The sequence below is a fragment of the Capra hircus genome, chromosome 2 (genome assembly GCF_001704415.2).
Source record: "Capra hircus breed San Clemente chromosome 2, ASM170441v1, whole genome shotgun sequence".
Taxonomy (NCBI): Eukaryota; Metazoa; Chordata; class Mammalia; order Artiodactyla; family Bovidae; genus Capra; species Capra hircus.
This window is the reverse complement of record NC_030809.1, coordinates 50,676,598-50,703,014: the sequence shown is the minus strand read 5'-3', so window position 1 is coordinate 50,703,014 and position 26,417 is coordinate 50,676,598. Positions and strand designations below refer to the sequence as shown.

The window sequence follows — 26,417 nt, the reverse complement described above, 5'->3', positions numbered from 1 at the left end:
AACTTTAAAATATTCCTTAGTGTATTTCTACCTACTTTGTTATACACACTACTTATGATGCTGTTCACATAGTCTTTCATATATCTCTCCCTTCTTGTTACTAATTCTTGAAGGTTTCTTCTATTAATTCTTCAGAATTATTTGCCCAATCCTTAAAGAACTTGTATATTAAAACATAAGATCCTTACCAAATATACTTTGCAAAAATAACTGAGAATTAAGATAAATATTTTCCATAGGAATACAAATTTAAAAATACCAAATGGACAAAAGAATTATAAACTAACTACATGTTTAATAGATGTGTTGCTCAAAAGACTTCTGTTTCATTTTGGAAGATTAATTCTGTGAAATGGTACAGGCATCTGTATTTTGCTTTTTTGAATACTATAATTGGTGATGAAGGAGCTTAGCTATTTTGTGTTATCAGCTAAATAATTCTAAAAGCTCATCATCCAGTTTTGGGAATGGATTTGTATAACATTGACTATGCATCTACATTGTAAATCCCATTCTGTAGATATCTTGCTCCAATTGACCAGCATGCAAAATGCAAAAGAACAAAAGATTGGTAAACTGCCAAATGCTTCAGTTGTTCTACCAAATCAACAAATTTGTCCTTTTAATTTAGAATTAAATTAGAATCACTTAGGATGGTGATTCCAAATATTTGAAAGTATTTTATAATTAAATATCCGTTGGGTTAAAGTTCACATATATAGTGAAATAATACTATGAAATACTATGTAATTGTAAAAAGAATGATGCATAAGTAAAAAGAATTATTTATTGGAGAGATCTGTGATTTGCTATATATGTTGTCTTAGATTTTGAATGACCAACTGACCAGAAAGTGTTCAGAATTGAGCAGCATGCTTCAGACTGTTAAAATGGAAAATACCAGAATCATTGCTGACCACCAAGCCATTCTGCAGGTATTTATTTTTATTTTTTTCACAATAATAAAAGATGCTTATTCATTTCCATAATCAATAGCCAGATAAAAAATGTAATAACAATTGCAAGTGATAATGGAAACATGATCAACCTAACAATATAAAATAATTACATACAATTTGGGGGAGTCAAGCAGAGTTATGTGCACATGTTTTCTTCCACCCAGTGTCCTTTGGTTAGTGCATTTAATCCATTTACATTGAAGGTAATTATCGATATGTATGATCCTGTTACCATTTTCTCAATTGTTTGGGGTTTATTTTCTGAAGATCTTTTCCTTGTCTTGTGTTTCCTGCCTGGAGAAGTTCCTTTAGCATGTGTTGTAAAGCTAGAATTCTCTTAACTTTTGCTTGTCTGGAAAGCTTTTCTCCATCAAATCTGAGAGTCTTGCTGGGTGGAGTATTCTTGGTTGTACGTTCTTCCCTTTCATGACTCTAAACATATTGTAGCATTCCCTTTTGGCTTGTAGGGTTTCTGTTGAGAAATCAGCTGATAATTTGATGGGAGTTCCCTTGTATATTACTTGTCATTTTTCCCTTGTTGTTTCTAATATTTTATCTTTGTCTTAAATTTTTGTCAGTTTGATTACTATGTGTCATGGTATTTTCCTCCCTGCATTTATCCTAATGGGGACTCTCTGTGCTTCCTGGACTTGATTGACTATTTCCTTTCACATGTTAGGGAAGATTTCAGCTGTTACTGCTTCAAATATTTTCTCACGTCCTTTCTCTCTCTGTTGGTGAGAGAGAGTGTTTAATGTTGTCCCAGAGGTCTCTGAGGCTGTCTTCCTTTTTTTTTTTTTTTTTCATTCTTTTTTCTGTATTCTGTTCTGCAGTACTGATTTCAACCATTCTATCCTCCAAGTCATTTATCCATTCTTCTGCCTGTTACTCTGCTATTGATTCCTTCTAGAAGGTGTGTTTTCATCTCTGTTGCCTGTTCTTTAGTTCTTTTAGGTCTTTACTAAACATTTCTTGCATCTTTTCAATTGTTTTCCTGATATCCTGGATCATCATCACTATCATTGTTCTCAATTCTTTTTCTGGAAGGTTGCCTATCTCCATTTTATTTAGTTGTTTTTCTCCCATTATATCTTGTCCCTTCATCTGGAACGTAACTTTCTGCTTTTTCATCCTGATTAACTTTCTGTAATATGAATTCTGTTCTATCTGATGTGGGCTTGTGGTTCTTCTTGCTTCTTCAGTCTGCTCTCTGATGGAAGAGGCTAAGCTTGTTAAGCTTGATGATAGGAGGGACTGGGTCTTGCTCTAGTGAGCAGGACCATGCTCAGTTCAGTTCAGTCGCTCAGTCATGTCCAACTCTTTGTGACCCCATGCAGCATGCCAGGCTTCCCTGTCCATCACCAACTCCTGGAGCTTATTCAAACTCATGTCCATTGAGTTGGTGATGTCATCCAATCATCTCATCCTCTGTTGTCCCCTTCTCCTCCCACCTTCAATCTTTCCTGGCATCATGGTCTTTTCCAGTGAGTCAGTTCTTCACATCAGGTGGCCAAAGTATTGGAGTTTTAGCTTCAGCATCAGTCCCTCCAATGAATATTCAGGACTGATTTCCTTTAGCATTGACTGGTTTTATCTCCTTGCAGTCCAAGGGACTCTCAAGAGTCTTCTCCAAAACCACAGTTCAAAAGCATCAATTCTTCAGCGCTCAGCTTTCTTTATAGTCCAACTCTCACATCCATACATGACTACTGGAAAAAACATAGCTTTGACTACATGGACCTTTGTCGGCAATGTAATACCTCTGCTTTTTATTATGCTGCCTGGTTGGTCATAAGTTTTCTTCCAAGGAGCAAGCATCTTTTAATTTCATGGCTGCAGTCACCATCTGCAGTGATTTTGGAGCCCCCAAAAATAAACCCACTGTTTCCATGTGTATTTGCCATGAAGTCACGGGACCGTATGCCATGATCTTAGTTTTCTGAATGTTGAGTTTTAAGCTGTCTTTTTCCACTCTCTTTCACTTTCATCAAGAGGCTCTTTAGTTCTTCACTTTCTGCCATAAGGGTGGTGTCTCTGAATATCTGAGGTTATTGACATTTCTCATGGCAATCTTGATTCCCACTTGTGCTTCATCCAGGCCAGCATTTCATGTGATATACTCTGCATAAGTTAAATAAGCAGAGTGGCAATATACAGCCTTGACATACTCCTTTCCTAGTTGGAACCAGTCTGTTGTTCCATGTCCAGTACTAACTTGCTTCTTGACCTTCACACAGATTTCTCAGGAGGCAGGTCAGGTAGTCTGGTATTCCCATCTCTTGAAGAGTTTTCCACAGTTTGCTGTGATCCACACAGTCAAAGACTTTGGTGTAGTCAATAAAGGCAGAAGTAGATGTTTTTCGGGAACTCTCTTGCCTTTTCTATGGTCCGGTGGATGCTGGAAATCTGATCTCTGGTTCCTCTGCCTTTTTGAAATCCAGCTTGAACATCTGGAAGTTCACGGTTCATGTACTATTGAAGCCTGGCTTGGAGAATTTTGAGCATTACTTTACTAGTGTGTGAGATGAGTGCAGTTGTGCAGTAGTTTGAGCATTCTTTGGCATTGCCTTTCTTTGGAATTGGAATGAAAACTGACCTTTTCCAGTCCTGTGGCCACTGCTGAATTTTCCAAATTTGCTGGCCTATTGAGTGCAGCACTTTCACAGCATCATCTTTTAGGGCTTGAAATAGCTCAATTGGAATTCCATCACCTCTACTAGCTTTCTTCATAATGATACTTCCTAAGAACCACTGACTTTGCATTCCAGGATTTCTGGCTCTAGGTGAGTGATCACACCATCGTGGTTATCTGGGTCATGAAGATCTTTTTTGTATAGTTCTTCTGTGTATTCTTGCCACCTCTTCTTAATATCTTCTGCTTCTGTTAGGTCCATACAATTTCTGTCCTTAATTGTGCCCATGTTTGCGTGAAATGTTCCCTTGGTAGCTCTAATTTTCTTGAAGAGATCTCTAGTGTTTCCCATTCTATTGTTTTTCTCTATTTCTCTGCATTGATCACTGAGGAAGGCTTTCTTACCTCTCCTTGCTATTCTTTGGAACTCTGCAATCAAATGAGTATATCTTTCCTTTTCTCCTTTGCTTTTCACTTCTTTTCTTTCTCAGCTATTTGTAAGACCTCCTTAGACAACCATTTTGCCTTTTTGCATTTCTTTTTCTTGGGGATGTTCTTGATCACTGCCTCCTTTATAATGTCATGAACCTCCATCCATAGTTCTTCAGTCACTCTGTCTGTCAGATCTAATCCTTAAATCTGTTTGTCACTTCCATTGTATAATCATAAGGAATTTGATATAGCTCATACCTTAATGGTCTAGAGGTTTTCCCTACTTTCTTCAATTAAGTCTGAATTTAGCAATAAGGAGTTCATGATCTGAGCCACAGTCAGCTTCCCATCTTGTTTTTGCTGACTGTATAGAGCTTCTCCATCTTTGGCTGCAAAGAATATAATCAGTCTGATTTCAGTATTGACCATCTAGTGATGTCCATGTGTAGAGTCTTCTCTTGCGTTGTTGGAAGAGGGTGTTTGCTATGACCAGGGTGTTCTTGTGGCAAAACTCTATTAACTTTTGCCCTCCTTCATTCTGTACTCCAAGGCCAAATTTGCCTGTTACTCTAGGTATCTCTTAACTTCCTACTTTTGGAATCCAGTCCCCTATAATGAAAAGGACATCTTTTTTTAGTGTTAGTTCTAGAAGGTGTTTTAGGTCTTCATAGAACCGTTCAGCTTCTTCAGCACTACTGGTTGGGGCGTCAGCTTGGATTACTGTGATACTGAATGGCTTTCCTTGGAAACTCACGGAGATCATTCTGTCATTTTTGAGATTGCATCCAAGTACTGCATTTTGGACTCTTTGGTTGACTATGATGGCTACTCCATTTCTTCTAAGGGATTCTTGCCTATGATAGTGTATATAACGGTCATCTGAGTTAAATTCTCCCATTTCAGTCCATTTTAGTTCACTGATTCCTAAAATGTCAGTGTTCACTCTTGCCATCTCCTGTTTGACCATTTCCAGATTACCTTGATTTGTGGACCTGACATTCCATGTTCCTATGCAGTATTGCTCTTTACAGCATCGGACTTTACCTCCATCACCAGTCACATCTGCAAGTGGGCGTTCTTTTTGGTTTGTCTTCGTCTTGTCATTCTTTCTGTAGTTATTTCTCCACTGTTCTCCCGTAGCATATTGGGCACCTGCCGACCTGGGGAGTTCATCTTTCAGTGTCCTATCTTTTTGCCTTTTCATACTGTTCATGGAGTTCTCAAGGTAGGAATACTGAAGTGGTTTGCCATTCCCTTCTCTAGTGGACCACATTTTGTGAGAAACATGTCTGCTCAGTAAAGCTTTAATCCAGTTATCTTCTGATGGCTGGGGTTGTAGTTTGGCCTGAGGCAACCCAGCCCTGGTGTCTGAGGGTCTATAGTAGGATTAATGGTGACCTCCAAGAGGACTAACCCAAGGGGGACCTTCTAGGACTGCTGCTTCCAGTGACTCTGTCCCTGCAGTGAGCTCCTGCCAACCCACACCTCCACAGGAGACCCTCCATCACTAGCAGGCAGTTTTGGTTCAGTCTCCTGTGGAGGCACTGCTCCTTTCCTCTGGGTCTTGGTGTATGTACTATTTTGTTTGTGCGCTCCAAAACTGGAGTCTCTGTTTCCCCCTAGTCCTGTGAAAGTCCTATAATCAAATCTCGCTGGCCTTCAAGGTCAGATTCCCTGGGGATTCCTAATCTCTTTGTTGGATCTCCAGGCTGGGAACCCTGACGTGGGGTTCAGAACCTTCACAACAGTGGGAGAACTTCTTTGGTATTATTGTTCTCCAGTTTATGGTTGCCCACCTGGTGAATATGGGATTTTATTTTTATTGTGATTGCACCCTCCTACCATCTCACTGTGGCTTCTTCTTTGTCTTTGGACATGGGGTATCTTGTTTTGGTGGGTTCCAGCGTTCTCCTGTAGATGGTTGTTCAACAGCTAGTTGCTATTTTGGTGCTCTCACAGGAGGAGATGAGTGCATGTCCTCCTACTCTGCCATTTTGAACTGGAAGTTCTGCTCATTCTTTAAGACTCACTGTGATACAGAAGCTTGATCACTCCAATCAGGAAAGATCAGTTTTGTCTTTCAATTTTTACTCCTAGGACACTAAGCAGACTATAATCATAAGGTTCTCTTGCTCTTTTTTTTTTTTTTCCCAGCATACTTATATACCAAGCATGTGCTAAGGATTACATATATTACCTCCTTTAATCCTAGCAGCTGTTATGTAAAGGGATATTTGACATCCTTATTTTACAGATAATAAAAAAGCTTAGAGAAGTTAATCAACTTGTCCAAAATCACCCAGCTAGTACGGGATGAAGCAAATATAAATCAAGGTTTGACCCCAGACTTGGTGTTTAATAATTTATGTTATGTTGCCTTTTATTCTGCATTCTGTAGTAGTACTTTATGTGTATGACTCATTTCCTGTACTACATTGTGTTCTTCCTAGGACATTGTCTTATGTGTCTTTGTTATTACCCATAGTGCTAAGTGTATTTTGCATCTAACAGATACTCGATAAATATTTTTCATTATTTCAAACATTGTGTGTTTACCCCATGTAAGTATTGTTATGATACTAGATCTGGATAGAATTATGGTAGTGAACAAGACAAATCCCTACTTTCATGAAATTGACCACTTAGTAGACTGAATAATGTGACTTATATACATAACACTTTAATAAGCATTTTAAAACCTTGGAATATGACACAAGTGAGATCCCATTTTATCAAGTGTGAAGCTGTGAGGATTTGCCTTGTAATCAGTATTGTTCAAAACAATGTATTTTAATGTATGCTTACAAAAGCAATTATTAGCATGTAGTATATTTATAAAAGCTTTATAAATTGTGGATAGAGGGAGTATGCATAAAAATGGTAAGCCAGAGAAAAATTAATTGTGCAAAACGGTTACAGACTTCTGCTCTCACAGTATCTGAGCACAGTTTCAGATACTGTCAAAAGAATTTACACTAAACTGTGAAACATGATTGTCCCTGGAGAGTGGAATTATTTGGAAGAGATGTCAAGGAGTTAGAGGTGGAAGAATTTTTTTACTTTGTATACATTCATATTGTCTTACTTTTTAAAGTATAGTACCATGTTGAAATTTTAAATTACCAAAATATACCTAATACAGTTCTGTATCCAAAAATTTGTTCATTCATGTTAGGAATCGTATAAATTTTGCAGCAAGCTGGGTAAATGATGCACCTTGATTGTTGCAAGAAGAGCTGTAAAGTGATAAAATTGTGGTCAAGTCAGGGTAGGAACAAAGAGAAAACTGGACATTAAGATAAATTCTTTCAAAAAGAGGTTTTATTTATATAAATTAAATTTTACTTTTGTAAGTATCAGTATCTTTGATTAGTTATTTAGAATGATATCCTATCAAATGACTTCTGGCATCTCAGCTTTTAATATTACTTCTAACACTCAGGAGGAACAGAAAATGATGACACAGACATTTCAAGAACAAAACTTACTGCTGGATGCAGCCCATGCCAGTATCACAAGTGAGCTACAGACTGTTCAGAATGAAAAAACACAACTCCAAGTGCATCTGTAAGTAAACTGTAGGCAACTTTTGCATTTTTTGCTTTTGCACTTGTATTTCATATCTTTAATGCAAAGGTTTTGATTCTGCATTTGCTGGGCCAGCCACAAAAATAAAGACACTGCTTTCATGGAACTAATTTTGTTAGAGAACATTTTGGTAATTGCTCTCAGGCAGGATATACGTTCTATAAGAACATTTAGTCATAAAGAAGAGCTCCCATTTAGCTTTCATATCTCCTTGTTCTCTTCCTGCAGGGACCATTTAATCCTTGAGCATAACCAATGTATCCAGAAAGCACAGGAGGCTGAGAAGAGGACAACAGTCCAGAAAGAGCTGCTAGAATCCACTATTGCAAGATTGCGAGGTGACCTGGAAGCATCAATGCAAGAGAAGAAGTGTCTGCTAGAGGAGAAAGACAGACTTCAGAAAGAGGTAGGTGGAGGCAGATTTGTTACCTCCTGGTTGTGGGCGGTGGTCTTGTTTTAAAATTGTATTTTAAGTGCAAAAGACAAGAAATATAACCCAGATGGAGTTTGTCTGAGTTACCCATGAAAGAAGTCTTTGGGTGGGTAATCTCTGTCTTTTAGCCATGTGAGTAGTCTATGCCAAATAGTATACCCTTACATAGCGTTAGTGAACGTTAACTAACCATTCACACATCCTCATGTTAGTTAAGGGGTCAGATTTTAAAAATCAGTTTTCCCCAGTGGGAGTGGGACAGTGTAGCAGAAACAGTGTAAGGGGAAACAGCCCTGTCTTCCTAGTTAGGAAGGAACCAGCAGAGTCTGACATGCAGACGTGTCTTTCTAATTTCAGGGCTATTTGTGAAGTCTGCTCTGCCTCAGAGACTCCCTGAGTGGCCCCTTTTCTGAGAGGATGTGCTATCTCTGCAGTGTAGGTATTAACTCACATGCAGGGTGTGTCTGCTATAGTAGAGCCTGTCAACTGTTTTTAAAAGACTGGTTTCCTTTTTTTCCCCCCTTCTTGGGCAGGTTAATAAAACAGAGAAAGAAGTAGCAGAAGAAAAATGCAACTTGGAAAGAGAATTAGCTAAAAGCAAGGTATTCCACATTTTCTTTCTTTTTGTGTCATCATGTTTTATTTCCTTCTGTATTGCTGCCTGCTGTATCAGCTTATCTTAGTGAGGAGACAGGTTATATTGTTGAATAGCAAAATGTAGGGGAGAAGAGAAGCTACGAAGCTGGATGCCCTCAGAGCACTTCAGTCACTTCAGCATAAGGCTGCTTCTGGGAAAGGATTGCTTGCTGAGCGTCTTGTGTTTGCCAGTGAATTATCACTGCCTCTGACCCTAGTGTTCATCAAGCAGTTTAGCTAGGCAGACTCCAAGAGTGAGCTTATGGGCCTGTGGGAAGCAGAGGGATGATTGCTGACAGTGCTTTTTTTAGAAAAAAAATAAATAAATAAAGCTAATTTAGGCTTATTAGTTCTTGCAGTTTTGTGAGATACCCCTTTCTAGGTATTAAGGTAGAATGGCCAGGGAAACGAATACAATCCTTATTGAAATAGAGCAACAACAACAACAACTTTAAAACATTGCTATTTGCATTTCAGAATTTAAGAGAGTAAGGATTATGTAGCGTTGTCATCTGGAGTATATCTGGAGCACCAAGGACTATTAGGCCACCCTACTCAATAAAACCAGCAACAGGTGTCAGATATAGTCATCAAGCCTTGACTGTTCGGCTTCTGGCTCAACTAAATAGCATTCCTATTACCTACCATCTATGTGAACTTTCTAAACACTGATTTTTATACATCTTTGGCCATGCTGGGTCTTCGTTGCTGAGCAGGCTTTTCTCAAGTTGCGGTTGCGGGGAGGCCACTCTCTAGTGGGGTGCATGGGCTTCCCATCGCAGTGGCTTCTTCTACTGCAGAGCACAGGCTCCAGGCACCCAGGCTTCGGTAGGTGTGGTTCCTGGGCTCTAGAGCACAGGTTCAGTAGCTGGGGAACACGGGCTTAGTTGCTCTGCAGTGTGTAGGATCTTCACAGATTGGAGACTGAACCTGTGTCTCCCACGTTGGCAGGTGGATTCTTGACCACTGAGCCACCAGGGAAGACCCATCTATGTGAACTTTTAGTTTAAGAACTACAGAGAGAAAAAAAGCTAAATTCTGTACTGGAGCTCCAAGACAGTTCACCAAGCTGGCAATACCTTCTGTGGTTTACTCACTCATATCCAGTGATTCAAAAACAGTCCACCCAAAAGATCTTTAAATAAAGCTGACTTCCTGTGGCTAGGATTTTGCTGGTGTCAATGTGGCCTCAATATGCTTTTTAAAATTCAGAAAATTGGTGGATACTATTAATTCGTTAATACTTTTTGCTTTAAAATTCTAGTGAATATTTCATGGCTGTAGTGAATGGCCATTTCTGATTACAACATAGCATTATTATTTTGCTTGTCTGATTTCATTTGTCTTAATGTAGACTAAGTATATGTTCATGGGGCTGAAAGATATTATACTTCCTTATTTGCTGTTGTTCAGTCAGCAAGTTGTGTCCAACTCTTCACAACTCCATGGACTGCAGCACACCAGGCTTCCCTGTCTCTCACCATCTCCTGGAGATTGCCCAAGTTCATGTCCATTGAATCGGTGATGGCATCCAGCCATCTCATCCTCTGTCATCCTGTTCTCCTTCTGCCTTCAATCTTTCCCAGTATTAGGGTATTTTCCAATGAGTCAGCTGTTGGCATCAGGTAGCCAAAGTATTAGAGCTTCAGCATCAGTCCTTCCAAAGAATATTCAGGGTTGATTTCCTTTAAGATTGACTCTCTTTGATGTCCAAAGGGACTCTTCAAGAGTCTTTTCCAGCACCACGGTTCAAAAGCATCACTTCTTCGGCACTCTGCTTTCTTTTGGGCTTCCCTCATAGCTTAGTTGGTAAAGAATCTGCCTGCAATGCAGGAGACTCAGGTTTGATACCTGGGTCTGGTAGATCTCCTGGAGAAGGAAATGGCAGCCCACGCCAGTATTCTTGCCTGGAGAATCCCATGGACAGAGGAAGGCTATAGTTCATGAGGTCTCAAGAGTAGGACATGACTTAGCGACTGAACCATTGCTACCACCTTCTTTATGGTCCAGCTCTCACAAGCATATATGACTACTGGAAGGATCATAGCCTTGCCTATATGGACCTTTGTCAGCAAAGTGATGTCTTTGCTTTTTAACACACTGTCTAGGTTTGCCATAGCTTTCCTGCCAAGAAGCAGTGGCCTTCTAATTTCATGGGTGCTTGTACCATCCACAGTGATTTTAGAACCCCAAGAGAGGAAATCTGTCACTGCTTCCACCTTTTCCCCTTCTGTTTGCCATGAAGTGATGGGACTGGATGCCATGATCTTAGTTTTTTTAATGTTGAGTTTTAAGCCAGCATTTTCACTCTCCTCCTTCACCCTAATCAAGAGGCTCGTTAGTTTTCCTTCACTTTCTGCCATTAGAGTGGTATCATCCATATATTTGAGGTTGTTGATATTTCTCCCAGAAATCTTGATTCCAGCTTGTAACTCATCCAGCCTGTCATAACTTATATATGATGTGCTCTGTGTATAAGTTAAATAGACAAGGTGACAATAAATAGCCTTGTTGTATTTGTTTCTCAATCCTGAACAAATCAGTTGTTCCATATAGGGTTCTAGCTGTTGCTTCTTGGCCCAATTACAAATTTCTCAGGAGACAAGTAAGAAGGTCTGGTATTTCCATCTCATTAAGAGTTTTCCACAATTTGTTATGATTCACACAGTCAAAGGCTTTAGCATAGTCAATGAAACAGAACTAGATGTTTTACTGGAATTCCCTTGCTTTCTCAATGATTCAGCAGTTTGATCTCTGGTTCCTCTGCCTTTTCTAAGCCCAGCTTTAACACCTGGAAGTACTCAGTTTCCATAATGCTGAAGTCTTGAATGATTTTTAGAATAACCTTACTAACATGGGAGATGAGTGCAGTTGTCCAGTGGTGTGAACATTCTTTAGTATTGCCCTTCTAGGGAATTAGGATGACAGTTGACCTTTTGAAGTCCTATGGCCACTGCTGAGTTTTCCAAATTTGTTGACATATTGAGTGCAGTATTTTCACAGCATCATCTTATAGGATTTGAAATAGCTCAACTGGAATTCCATCACCTCCTCTAGCTTTGTTCGCAGTGATACTTCCTAAGGCCCACTTGACTTTACATTCCAGGATGTCTGGCTGTAGGTGAGTGATCACACCATCATAGTTATCTGGATCATGAAGATATTTTTGTATAGTTCTTCTGTGTATTTTTGCCACTTCTTCTTAATATCTTCTGCTTTCGTTAGGTCCATACTATTTCTGTCCTTTATTGTGCCCATCTTTGCATGAAATGTTCCCTTGGTATCTCTGATTTTCTTGAAGAGATCTGTAGTCTTTGCCATTCTGTTGTTTTCCTCTATTTCTTTGTATTGATCACTAAGAAAGGCTTTCTTATTTCTCTTTGCTATTCTTTGGAACTCTGCATTCAGATGGGTATATCTTTCTTTTTTTTTTTTTTTTTAAATTTTAAAATCTTTAATTCTTACATGTGTTCCCAAACATGAACCCCCCTCCCACCTCCCTCCCCATAACATCTCTCTGGGTCATCCCCATGCACCAGCTCCAAGCATGCTGTATCCTGCATCAGACATAGACTGGCGATTCAATTCTTACATGATAGTATACATGTTAGAATGTCATTCTCCCAAATCATCCCTTTTCTCCTTTGCCTTTGACTTCTTTGCTCAGCTATTTGTAAGGTCTCCTCAGACAACCATTTTGCCTTTTTGCCTTTCTTTTTCTTCGGGTTGGTCTTGATCACTGCTTTCTGTACAATATCACAAACCTCTCTCCATAATTCCTCAAGTACTCTGCCTGTCAGATCTAATACCTTAAATCTGTTTGTCACTTCCACTGTATAATCATAAGGGATTTGATTTAGATCATACCTGAATGGTCTAGTGGTTCTCCCTACTTTCTTCAATTTAAGTCTGAATTTGGCAATAAGGAGTTCATGATCAGAGTCACAGTCAGCTCCTGGTCTTGTTTTTGCTGACTGCATAGAACTTTTCCATCTTTGGCTGCAAATAATATAATAAATCTGATTTCAGTATTTACCATCTGGTGATGTCCATGTGTAGAGTCTTCTCTTGTGTTGTTGGAAGAGGGTCTTTTCTATACCAGTCTGTTCTCATGGCAAAACTCTATTAGCCTTTGCCCTCCTTCATTCTGTACTCCAAGGCCAAATTTGCCTGTTACTCCAGATATCTCTTGGCTTCCTATTTTTGCATTCTAGTCCCCTGTGATGAAAATAACATCTTTTTTTGGTGTTAGTTCTAGAAGGTGTTGTAGGTCTTCATAGAACCATTCAACTTCAACTTCTCCGCATTAGTGCTTAGGGTATCACCTGGGATTACTGTGATATTGAATGGCGTTCCTTAGAAATGCACAGAGATTGTTCTGTCATTTTTGAGATTGCACCCAAGTACTGCATTTTGGACTCTTGTTGACTATGAGAGCTACTCCATTTCTTCTAAGAAATTCTTGCCCACAGTAGTAGATATAATGATCATTGAATTAAATTCGCCATTCGGGTCCATTTTAGTTCACTGATTCCTAAAATGTTGATGCTCACTCTTGCCATCTCCTGTTTGACCACTTCTACTTTAACTTGATTCGTGGATCTAACATTCCAGGTTCTTATGCAATACTGTTCTTCACAGCATCAGACTTTACTTCCATCACTCATCACATCCACAGCTGGGCGTTCTTTTTGCTTTGTCTTCTTCTTTTCATTCTTTCTGGAGCTATTTCTCTACTGTTCTCCAGTAGCATATTGGGCACCTACCAACCTGGGGAGTTCATCTTGCAGTGTCCTATCTTTTTGCCTTTTCATACTGTTCATGGGGTTCTCAAGGCAAGAATATTGAAGTAGTTTGCCATTCCCTTCTCTAGTGGACCACATTTTGTCAGAACTCTCCAGCATGACCTGTCCATCTTGGGTGGCCCTCCACGGTATGGCTCATAGTTTCACTGAATTAAAGAAGGCTGTAGTCCATATGATCAGTTTGGTTCAGTTCAGTTTGGTTGCTCGGTTATGTCCGACTCTTAGCAACCCTATGGACTGCAGCACACCAGGCCTCCCTGTCCATCACCAACTCCTGGAGTCTACTCAAACTCATGTCCATTGAGTCGGTGATGCCATCCAACCATCTCATCCTCTGTTGTCCCCTTCTCCACCTGCCCTCGATCTTTCCCAGCATCAGGGTCTTTTCAAGAGTCAGCTCTTTCTATCAGGTGGCCAAACTATTGGAGTTTCAGCTTCAGCATCAGTCCTTCCAATGAACACCCAGGACTGATCTCCTTTATGATGGACTGGTTGGATCTCCTTGCAGTCCAAGGGACTCTCAAGAGTCTTCTCCAACACCACAGTTCAAAAGTATCAATTCTTCGGTGCTCAGCTTTTCTCACATCCATACATGACTACTGGAAAAATCATAGCCTTGACTAGAAGGACCTTGTTGGCAAAGTAATGTCTCTGCTTTTTAATATGCTGTGTAGGTTGGTCATAACTTTCCTTTCAAGGAGTAAGCATCTTTTAATTTCCTGGCTGCAGTCACCATCTGCAGTGATTTTGGAGCCCAGAAAAATAAAGTCTGTCACTGTTTTCATTGTTTCCCCATCTATTTCCCATGAAGTGATGAGACTGCATGCCATGATCTTAGTTTTCTGAATGTTGTGCTATAAGCCAACATTTTCACTCTCCTTTTTCAATTTCATCAAGAGGCTCTTTAGTTCTTCTTCACTTTCTGCCGTAAGGGTGATGTCATCTGCATATCTGAGGTTATTGATATTTCTCCCGGCAATGTTGATTCCAGCTGTGCTTCATCCAGCCCAGCGATTCTCATGATGTACTCTGCATATAAGTTAAAGAAGCAGGGTGACAATATACAGCCTTGACGTCCTCCTTTTCCTATTTGGAACCAGTCTGTTGTTCCATGTCCAGTTCTAACTGTTGCTTCCTGACCTGCATACAGGTTTCTCAAGAGGCAGGTCACGTGGTTTGATATACTCCCATCTCTTGAAGAATTTTCCAGTTTGTTGTAATCCACACAGTCAAAGGCTTTGGTATAGTCAATAAAGCAGACACAGATGTTTTTCTGGAACCCTTCCTTTTTCAATGATCCAACGAATGTTGACAATTTGATCTCTGGTTCCTCTGCCTTTTCTAAAATCAGCTTGAACATTTGGAAATTCACAGTCCATGTATTGCTGAAGCCTGATTTGGAGAATTTTGAGCATTACTTTGCTAGCTTCTGAGATGAGTGCAATTGTGTGGTAGTTTGAGCATTCTTTGGCATTGCCTTTCTTTGGGATTGGAATGAAAACTGACCTTTTCCAGTCCCATGGCCACTTCTGAGTTTTCCAGAGTTGCTGGCATATTGAGTGCAGCACTTTCACAGCATCATCTTTCAGGATTTGAAATAGCTCAACTGGAATTCCATCACGTCCACTAGCTTTGTTTATAGTGATGCTTCCTAAGACCCACTTGACTTTGCATTCCAGAATGTCTGACTCTAGGTGAGTGATCACACCATCGTGATTATCTGGGTCATGAAGATCTTTTTTATATAGTTCTTCTGTGTATTCTTGCCATCTCTTCTTAACATCTTCTGCTTCTGTTAGGTGCATATGATTTCTGTCCTTAATTGTGCCCGTGTTTGCATGATATGGTCCCTTGGTATCTCTAATTTTCTTGAAGAGATCTCTAGTCTTTCCTTTTTTATTATTCTATTTCTCTGTACTGATCACTGAGGAAGACTTTCTTATCTCTCCTTGCTATTCTTTGGAACTCTGCATTCAAATGGTATATCTTTTCTTTACTCCTTTGCTTCTCACTTCTCTTCTTTTCTCAGCTTTTTGTATGGCCTCCTTAGACAGCCAGTTAGCTTTTTTGCATTTCTTTTTCTTGGGGATGGTCTTGCTCCCTCTCTACTGTATAATGTCACAAACCTCCGTCCATAGTTCATCAGGCACTCTGTCTATCAGATCTAGTCCCTTAAATCTATTTCTCACTTCCACTGTATAATCATAAGAGATTTGATTTAGGTCATACCTGAATGGTCTAGTGGTTTTCCCCACTTTCTTCAATTTAAGTTTCGTTTTTTGTGATTGTGGTTTTCATTCTATCTGCCCTCCGATGAATAAGGGTAAGAGGCTTATGGAAGCTTCTTGATGGGAGAGACTGACTGTGGGGAAAAGTGGGTCTTGTTCTGATGAGTGGGATTATGCTCAGTAAATCTTTAATCCAATTTTCTGTTGATGGAGGAGGCTGTGTTCCCTCCCTGTTATTTGCCCTGAGGCAAAACTGGACCAGTGCCTCCACCAGAGACTCCTGGACCCTCACAGGCAAGTCTGGTTCAGTCTCCCACTGGACACCAAAGTCAAATTTCCTGGGGGTTCTCAGTACCTTTGCCTGATCCCCAGATTCGGAAATCTGTTGTGGGTCCTAGAACTTTCTTAACAGTGCAAGAATTTCCTTGGTATAATTGTTCTGCATTTTGTGGGTCATCTGCTCAGCAGTTCTGTGTTGGAGCTAATGGCGACCTCCTCCAAGAGGGCTTATGCCACATGCTGCATTATGCCAAATCCTCCTCAGACAACCACTTTGCCTTTTAGCATTTTTTTTTTCCTTTGGGATGGTTTTGTTTTCTGCCTTATGTACAATATTTCAGACCTCTTTCCATAGTTCTTCAGATGCTCTGTTTACTAGATCTAATCCTTTGAATGTATTCATCACCTCTACTGTATATTCATAAGAGATTTAAGTCATTCTTGGCTGGTCTAGTGGTTTTCCCTGCTTTCTTTAGTTTAAGCCTGAATTTTGCAATGAGGAGCTGATCATCAGAGCCATAGTCAGCTCCAGGTCTTTTTTTTTGCACACTGTATACAACTTCAACTCCATCTTTGGCTACAAAGAATGTAATCAATCTGATTTTGGTATTGACTATTTGATGATGTCCATGTGTAAAGTGGTCTCTTGTGTTGCTGAAAAAGGGTGCTTGCTATGGCCAGTGCATTCTCTTGGCAGAGTACTGTTAGCTTTTGCCCTGCTTCCTTTTGTACTCCAAGGCCAAACTTGCCTGTTACTCCAGGTATATCTTGACTTCTTTTGTATTCCAATCCCCATGATGAATCCCAAAGAATGTTCAAACTACCACACAGTTGCACTCATCTCACACACTAGCAAAGTAATGCCCCAAATTCTCCAAGCCTGGGTTTAACAGTACGTGAACCGTGAACTTCCAGATGTTCAAGCTGGATTTAGAAAAGGCAGAGGCACCAGAGATCAGATTGCCAACATCCACTGGATCATCAAAAAAGCAAGAGAGTTCCAGAAAAACATCTACTTCTGCTTCACTAACTATGACAATGCCTTTGACTGTGTGGATCACAACAAACTGTGGAAAATTCTTCAAGAGATGAGAATACCAGACCACCTGATCTGCCTCCTGAGAAATCTTTGTGAAGGTCAAGAAGCAACAGTTAGTACTGGGCATGGAACAACAGACTGTTTCCAAACTGGGAAAGGAGTATGTCAAGGTTGTATATTGTATAACTTACATGCAGAGTGCATCATGCAAAATGCTAGGCTAGATGAAGCACAAGCTGGAATCAAGATTTCCAGTAGAAATATCAATAACCTCAGATACGCAGATGACACCACCCTTATGGCAGAAAGCAAAGAAGAACTAAAGAGCCTTTTGATGAAAGTGAAAGAGGAAAGTGAAAAAGTTGGCTTAAAGTTCAACCTTCAGAACACGAAGATCATGGCATCTGGTCCCATCACTTCATTCCAAAATAGATGAGGAAACAATGGAAACAGAGAGTTCATTTTGGAGGGCTCCAAAGTCACTACAGATGGTGACTGCAGCCATGAAATTAAAAGACACTTGCTCCTTGGAAGAAAAGCTATGACCAACCTAGACAGCATATTAAAAAGCAGAGACATTACTTTGCCAACAAAGGTCTGTCTAATCAAGGCTATGGTTTTTCCTGTGGTCATGTATAGATGTGAGAGATGGACTCTAAAGAAAGCTGAGTGCCAAAGAATTGATGCGTTTGAACTGTGGTGTTGGAGAAGACTCTTGAGAGTCCCTTGGACTGCAAGGAGATCCAACCAGTCCATTCTGAAGGAGATCAGCCCTGGGATTTCTTTGAAAGGAATGATGCTAAAGCTGAAACTCCAGTACTTTGGCCACCTCATGAGAAGAGTTGACTCACTGGAAAAGACTGTGATGCTGGGAGGGATTGGGGGCAGGAGGAGAAGGGGACGACAGAGGATGAGATGGCTGGATGGCATCACTGACTCGATGGACGTGAGTCTGAGTGAACTCTGGGAGTTGGTGATGGACAGGGAGGCCTGGCATGCTGCGATTCATGGGGTCGCAAAGAGTCAGACGCTACTGAGCGACTGAACTGAACTGATGCTTTATTGTTCCTCTGTTTCTCCATTACTGTCTTCCTTTGTATTAAGTAGATATTTTTTGTTAACTGTTTTAATTCCCTTAATCTTTCTTTTACTGTGTATTTTTGATTTATAGGTAACAGAGTTACAAGCAAAAAATAGCTGTACGTTATACCTATATATTGCTACATTTGCTGATACCCTTTATTTCTTTGTGTAGATTTCAGTTATCATCTAATGCACTTTTATTTCATCTTGAAGAGCACCCCTTAATATTTCTTGTAGGGTAATTTTTATAGCCTCACAGTCCAGACCCCATGAAAGAAATGGACACTGGTAAATTACCCCACACAATTTAAATTGATATAGAGAGAACTGAAATCTTAGGAATATTGAATCTTCTCATACAGCAATGCAATATATCTCTCCATTTTATTTAGGTTTTTGACTTATCTTGTCAGTATTCTAAGTCAAAAACCTAAATAAAATGGAGAGATATATTGTGTTCCTGTATGAGAAGATTCAATATTGCTAAGATTTCAATTCTGTATTCTGTCAGTATTCTGTAATTTTCAGCATGTGAAATATTGGATTTTTTTTTTTTAGATTTTTACCTAAAAATTTCATGGATTTTGATGTTATAAATGGAACTTTTAAGAAATAGAAATTTTCTAATTTCTTTTCTAATATATAGAAATGCAATTAATTTGACCTTGTGACCTTCAACCTTACTAAAACTCTTATTCAGGTACCTTTTTTGTAGATTTTTTTGGAATATAGAAAATCATGTCTATTGTAAGTAGAGACAGTTTTATTTCTCCCCAGTTTCTATGCCTTATATTACTTTTTCTTACCTAATTGTACCAACTAAGCCCTCCTGTTTGATGTTGAATAGAAATGGCAAGAGCAAATGTCCTTGCCTTTTTCCTAGTCTTAGCGGAAAACATTCAGTCTTCCACCAATATTGGTATTAGTTGTAGGTTTTTTATAGATATACTTTATCAGGTAGAGTTGATTCCCTTTTGTTTCTGGGTTACTAGGTTTTATCATAAATTCATACAAATTTTGTGAAATGCTTTTCTTTTATCTGTTAAGATGGTTATATGATTTTCCTTCTACAGTCTATTGGTGTGGATTATACTAATCAATTTTCAGTGTTGAACGTGCTTTGTGTTACCAGGATAAACTTCACTTAGTCTTGATTTGTTATCCTTTTATGTATTGCTGGATTCATTTTGCTAATATTTTTTTGGAGGATTTATTTTTACATCTGTATTTATATACTTGAGTTAATATTTATATAAGTACCAAGCAACGGAAGGACTTCTGGTAAATGCACGCTATGCAGTAACCCACCTGCTAAAGACAACTAGAAAAGCAGGGGAACTTGTTCATAAGATACCATTTATTTTATGGTTAAAAATGTCATTTTAAAAACAAGACAGTGTTTTTGGATCTGCATAGATTTCTTTCCTCCCTTTGTTTTTCAAAGGTAGACATAAATGCATTAACCCGCAACGTGCAGACTCTAGAGGAAAAGAATAAACAACTGACAGATAAGATTGCTTCCCTGGAACTTGAGCAAGCATCTTCTGACTACCATTGGGTGGGTATAAAAAGGTCAGTCTAAAGTAGGAATTAATGACTAACGAGTTTTTTACAAATCAGAAATTAGGAGATGGGTTTCTTCATTTGTTTGTATTTTGATAATTATCACAAGTCCTGAATAACTAAGCAGGCCAAGTATGTCAGAGAGCCCTACAGTATTCAGGCAATAGAAGATTTAAGAGAACGAGAATTGAAAGCAGCTGTTAAACATCTGCCTACACAGATGATCTGTAATGATGAAAAGTACCAGTATTTCTAACATTTTAAAATACTTTCTTTTCCATAAATTGTGAGAAAGAAACTTGTAATTTTTTTCCCCTGACAGTTCTATCTGTTGGGAAATCAGTAGTAAGTTAGATTTCTTAAAGCTGTTTGACAAGGTCTTTGCCTTACAAATAAATGAAAAAGAAAGTGAAAGTGAAGCCGCTCAGTTGTGTTTGACTCTTTGTGACCCCATGGACTGTAGCCTGCCAGGTTCCTCCATCCTTTGGACTCTCCAGGCAAGAATACTCGAGTGGGTTGCCACTTCGTTCTCCAGGGGATCTTCCCTACCCAGGGATGAACCCAGGTCTTTCACATTGCAGGCAGAACCTTTACCATCTGAGCGACCAGGGAAGTCATTACAAATAAACATTTAAGTCTTACAACATCTCCAGGTGAAGGAGACTTAAAGAGATTGTTCTGTTAAACAGCTAGTAAGTTTTCTGTGTGATTTTGAATACTTCAGTTCAGTCACTCAGTCGTGTCCGACTCTTTGTGACCCCATGAATCACAGCACGCTGGGCCTCCCTGTCCATCACCAACTCCCGGAGTTCACTCAAACTCATGTGCATCGAGTCGGTGATGCCATCCAGCCATCTCATCCTCTGTTGTCCCCTTCTCCTCCTGCCCCCAGTCCATCTCAGCATCAGGGTCTTTTCCAATGAGTCAACTCTTCACATGAGGTGGCCAAAGTATTGGAGTTTCAGCCTCAGCATCAGTCCTTCCAGTGAACACCCAGGACTGGTCTCCTTTAGGATGGATTAGTTGGATCTCCTTGCAGTCCAAAGAATTACCTATTTCTTCTATAGTTTGAAATTCAGCTTTCAGAATTCCAAAGAAGATGTGAAGTCTGTCTTAATCTGAGCTAAATTCTTTCAAGCTCTGTCATAAGCTGCTCATTACTTCAACTATGAAAAATTACAAAAACTAAATCTAAATCCTGTTAGTTTTCATGCCCCTGGAGCCAGACTATTTGTGTTTCAATTTTGGCTGTGACCTTGGGTGTGATCCTTAATGTTTCTGAACCTGAGTTTCTTAATCTGTCAAAATGGGGATAATATTATTATTAGGAGGTTGTTGAGATTAAGTTAATACATGTACAGCATGTAGCACACTGCTCACATTTATTGAATTCTTAGTATCTCAACTGTCCCTGGAAAAAGCCTGTTAAGTTCCTTTCAGAGCAGCAGGGTGTTGTAGCTCTAAATCCTGGTACTATCTCAGGCCAGCCCTCCCTCCCTCAAAATTAAAGATTCATCCTTGTCCTTTGCTAGTTGGCCAGACCTCAGCTGGGCTTATCTACCCACCAGGTTTGTGTCTCTCAGTGTGCATGGTTCTTTCATGCCTGTACTGCCAGTGAGCAGACCTGTGGCCTTATCCTTTGAGTAACTTTGACAAATCTTGCAGGTAACTTGGTCAATGTTGATTCTTGCCTGCTTACCATACCTCTTGATTAAGGTCTCACAGTAATTACCCATACCTCAATTCCAGCTTACATGTCTCTGCATAAAATCTTCTCTAACCAGGCCTTGTTGCAGTTGGCTGTAATGAGTCTTGAGGAAAGAGGTAGAGATTTTACAACTTTTAATTTTTTAATCTGAGCAATATCATTAAACCTATTGCCATTCATTGCTGGCAGTATATTTTTGTTTTTTAAAAATTTACGCTTAATCCTCAATAAAAACTACCCTCTAGCATAACCTCTTGGAGAAGGCAATAGCAACCCACTCCAGTACTCTTGCCTGGCAAATCCCGTGGACGGAGGAACCTGGTAGGCTGCAGTCCACGGGGTCGCTAGGAGTCGGACACTACTGAGCGACTTCACTTTCACTTTTCACTTTCATGCATTGGAGAAGTAAATGGCAACCCACTCCAGTGTTCTTGCCTGGAGAATCCCAGGGATGGGGGAGCCTAGTGGGCTGCCGTCTCTGGGGTCGTACAGAGTTGGACACGACTGAAGCGACTTAGCAGTAGCAGCATAACCTCTTATTTTTAGAGATGTGCATATGAGTTTGTGTCTTATATGCCACACCATAGATTGAAACTCAGATTCAGTTTTAACCCATGGCTTCATTTACTGTGTGACCTGGACAGATTCTTAACCTCTGTGGCCCTCAGTACCAAGGGGATCTTCCCTGTGGAACTCCCCTGAGGGTTCCCACAGCCTACTGTGCATACTCATTAAAATAGTTACTGTTACTTCATAAATTAGAAATTGACCTGTTTCATGCCTCTGCTTTCATGCTGTTATAATGTAAGAATAGTTACTTATTTCTATATTCCCTTGCCTAGCATAGTGCCCATACATATATAGGTGTTTAAGTAACCTTGGTTGGGTAGAATAACAAAGAGGGTCATGTGTATCATGCCAGGCTGTGAGACTCAAATGTGATATTGTGAGTAAAGTGCCAGTCACAGGGCCAACATACAGTATCCTTGTATAAATATCACGCTCGTTTTCTTTTCTCACACTTGCTTATGTTAGGTTTTTGTTTGCCATTTCAGCCTTTAGTGATAGTGTAATTTTAAAAAATTTTTATTGAAGTATAGTTGATTTATAATGTTAATTTCTGCCATACAGTAAAGTGATTCGGTTTTACATATATGTATTCTTTTTCATATTCTTTTCCAAATTACAGTTTATGACAGAATATTGAATATAGTTCCCTGTGCTATATAGTAGGACCTTGTTGTTTATCCATCTTATATATAATAGTGTGTATCAGCTAACCCCAAACTCCCACTCCATCCCTCACACTCTCCCTACTCCCCTTTGACAACCACGAGTCAGTGAATGATGGGGTAATTTAAGTCCATTACCACAGGCCATCATGAAGGGAACCACAGTGAGAAAAGATCCAAATGTGGCAAGTTTACTCTTTCTGGGTTCAAATTAAGTGACTAGTTTCTCCACTTTTTGTTGGTGTTTTAAACATACATTTTCAGATGGTAGCACCAGAAGGAAATAGAATTATTTCCATATACAACTAGGATTTTAATGACTTGAAATTAAACAATGTATTAAATATATTAGTTCTTAAAACTCGGATGACATTTAGTCAGTATACACTTGTGAGGGTGACAGAATCAGTTCCATCTGCATGGGCCCATGTCATACTGGTTGTTAATAGCATAAAATTCTTACTTACCCGTCTGCTTATAAAATAGCTTTGTTGTTGTTGTTCAGTCACTAAGTCATGTCTGTTTGTGACCCCATGAACTGCAGCACACCAGGCTTCCCTGTCCTTCACTGTCTCGCAAGAGTTTGCTCAACCTCATATCCACTGAGTTGTTGATGCCATCCAACTATCCCATCCTCTGTCACGCCCTTCCCCTCCTGCCCTCAGTCTTTCCCAGTATCAGGGTCTTTTCCAATGAGTCAGGTCTTCACATCAGGTGGCCAAATTATTGGAGCTTTGGCTTCAGGATCAGTCCTTCCAATGAGCATTCAGGGTTGATTTCCTTTAGAATTGACTGGTTGGATCTCTTTGCAGTCCAAGGGACTCTCAAGAGTCTTCTCCAACACCACAGTTCAAAGGCATCACTTCTTTGGCATTCAGCCTTTTTTTATTGTCCAGCTCTCACATCCGTACATGACTATTGGAAAAACCATAGCTTTAACTATACAGACCTTTGTCGGCCAAGTGATTTCTCTTCTTTCTAATATGGTGTCTAGGTTGGTCACAGCTTTTCTTCCAAGGAGCAAGTGTCTTTTAATTTCATGGCTGTAGTCACCATCTGCAGTGATTTTGGAGCTCAAGAAGATAAAGTCTGTCACTGTTTTCATTGTTTCCCCATCTATTTGCCATGAAGTGAGGGGACCAGATGCCGTGATCTTAGTTTTCTGAATGTTGAGTTTTAAGCTAACTTGTTTACTCTCCTCTTTCACTGTCATTAAGCGGCTCTTTAGTTCCTCTTTGCTTTCTGCCATAAGGGTGGTGGTATCTGCATATCTGAGGTTATTGATATTTCTCCCGGCAGTCTTGATTCCAGCTTGTGCTTCATCCAGCCTGGCATTTAGCATGATGTACTCTGCATGTAAGTTAAATAAGCAGGGTGACAACATGCAGCCTTAACATATTCCTTTCCCAATTTTGAACCAGTCCATTGTTCATGTCCAGTTCTAACTGTTACTTCTTGACCTGCATGTAGGTTTCTTAGGAGGCAGGTGAGGTGGTCTGCTATTCTCATCTCTTTAAGAATTTCCCACAGTTTTTTGTGATCCACACAATTAAAGGTTTTAGCGTAGTCAATGAAGTAGAAGTAGATGTTTTTCTGGAATTCTCTTGCTTTTTCTGTGATCTAATGAATGTTAGCAATTCATTCTGGTTCCTTGTATATTGCTAAGAGTATTTAAACAAAGGATAGTTTGAGTTCAGCATTCCACAACTCAGAATCTGAGATATTCACTCATTTAAATGATCTCTTTCTAATTCTGGTGTCCCATCAATTTTCTTAAGTATAGGGCCTGTTTAAATGATAATTTAAATTACTACCTTAACATTTACCTTAAGTTAGCAAAAAAGGAGGACATTATTTCCAAAGTTTACTTAAAAAATTAAAGAATTATTTATGCCTTTGCCTACCTAAAAAATGAAATTTTATTGAGAAAAATATTGCCATTATTTAAAAAATTTGTATAAGAAACCCAGACTCTCCAAGTTCTTTTAAAAAAATAAAAGTCTTCAGCATTCCAAGAACACAGAGTATTTTTGAGTATTCTTATGTGTAATAGCATATTTTTGGTTAAATCTAGCTCTTTATTTTTTATAAGCTTTATGTATACTTTGCAATGCTTTGGGCACCTTGATTTATAGAACTTGGAACTGAATTTGAAATTTTTAATAGTTAAGCTTTTATTTCATTAGTTATATGGTGTAGCTTTGTTTTTGTAGTGTTATCAGCCATCCTTGTAATATATTTTCTGCTGAAGACTTGATCAAAACATAGCCCCAAATGTTCATTTGTGGGATGATTTTACATTTTTTACATCATAGTTTCTAAAATGTTGTGTTAAAGGAGGACTGTATGTCTTCCACAGACAAAAAAATTAATGTTATGATAATATATCATTACTGGCCTCCTGTTTATTGCTAGCAGTCTACATTTCTGTTAGGTTACTTTGAAACCAATACTTAATTGGTCTTAATACTTTAAAAAAATATTGCCTTGGTGGGAGCAACACACAGCGATTACAAGTGAACCTTTAGAAAACTGAAAGTGTGAATCTGTATAAGCAAGTATGAAATGAATATCTGATGTGGCAAATGCCTGGGTGGCCGTGCTAGTTAGCAGCCCACTGACCCCTAATGTTGGGTGCACACGTTTATATCAGGTGTGCATGATTTCATAGCAGAACTAGTCACTATAACTTCTCCATCTCTTTTTCTTAAGTCTAGAATGTCTAAAATGGCTTAATTCTTCTAGTCAAGGCAACTACCAAGAAGACAATGCTTCAGACTAATGTGATCTCTTGTATGCTGTCATGAAAATATTTGAACAGGAAAAAATGGGTTACATGTTATATAGTAATCTAGTTTGGAATTTTTTTTACTTTTATTTGGAAAATATTCACAATATTTAAGATGAAATAAAGTGCACCACAGATTGGCTGTGTTGAAGACAGTGAGGAGCATCTCTTGTGTAAATTAATATCCCAACATATATGTTTTTATCTTTAAAATTTGCCTTAAGTTGAATATAAATTCTTTGGCTTTAAATGCTAAAAAGGAGCCTTGTTCTGTTATTCACAGATTAAGCAAATATAAGCCCGAAATAATGATTTTGTCAGCATAGGATATTTACCAACATCAATAAGACTTTGAACTCAAAATTAACTGCAAATGATCCATAGTGCAGCTAGTCGGCCTCTGTGATTAAGAAGTTGTGTTCTTAGTCACATTTGCTTTTGTGTGTATTATCCCTACCGTGAACTTATAAAGGTGATTTTGGCTTAATGGCAAATATCAGTATTTTCTGTTATTAAGATACAATAGTGAAACTGATTGTGGAAGGTGAAAATTTCCATCTTCCAATCACTAGTAGTGTTCCTCAAGTATACCAGTAAGGTCCAAAATTTAATCAAGAGAATCTATTTTATACTTATTTCTTCTGAAAAGGTGAGCAAAAAGGCATAGGAAAAAAATAACTGTCATTATTAAAGGTTGTTTTAATGCTTAAATATGTGATTTCATGAAATATAGAGGTTTCAGTAATATTTGTTATAGGTAACATTGTGTTGAGTACTTTGTCAAACAATGTTTCCAACAAGCATTTCTTTTGCTTTTTCAGTTTTTTTTTCCCTAACTGCCTTTTAACTATGGTAACTGAAGTGTCTCCAGTTGTCCAAGTAGTTGTGACCATTTTCTTAAAGAGCTACAGTTATCCCTCAGTATCCATGGAGGATTAGTTCCAGGACCCCTGCAGATACCAAAATCTGTGGATACTGGAGTCTCTTATATAAAATGATATATTTGCATATA

General features: G+C 39.0%; 1 protein-coding gene across 1 annotated transcript in view; it reads left to right on the top strand.

Annotated features, from left to right (window-relative positions):
* CCDC150 (coiled-coil domain containing 150) overlaps positions 1 to 26,417 on the top strand; it is a gene marked incomplete at its 5' end in the record, with an annotated part of 93,055 nt that overhangs the window by 29,157 nt on the left and 37,481 nt on the right. The window contains 5 exons of the mRNA XM_018066597.1: positions 828 to 935; positions 7,466 to 7,590; positions 7,840 to 8,017; positions 8,578 to 8,646; positions 19,559 to 19,672. Of these exons, the coding sequence (XP_017922086.1) occupies positions 828 to 935; positions 7,466 to 7,590; positions 7,840 to 8,017; positions 8,578 to 8,646; positions 19,559 to 19,672 (594 nt within the window). The remainder of the gene's footprint in view (positions 1 to 827; positions 936 to 7,465; positions 7,591 to 7,839; positions 8,018 to 8,577; positions 8,647 to 19,558; positions 19,673 to 26,417) is intronic.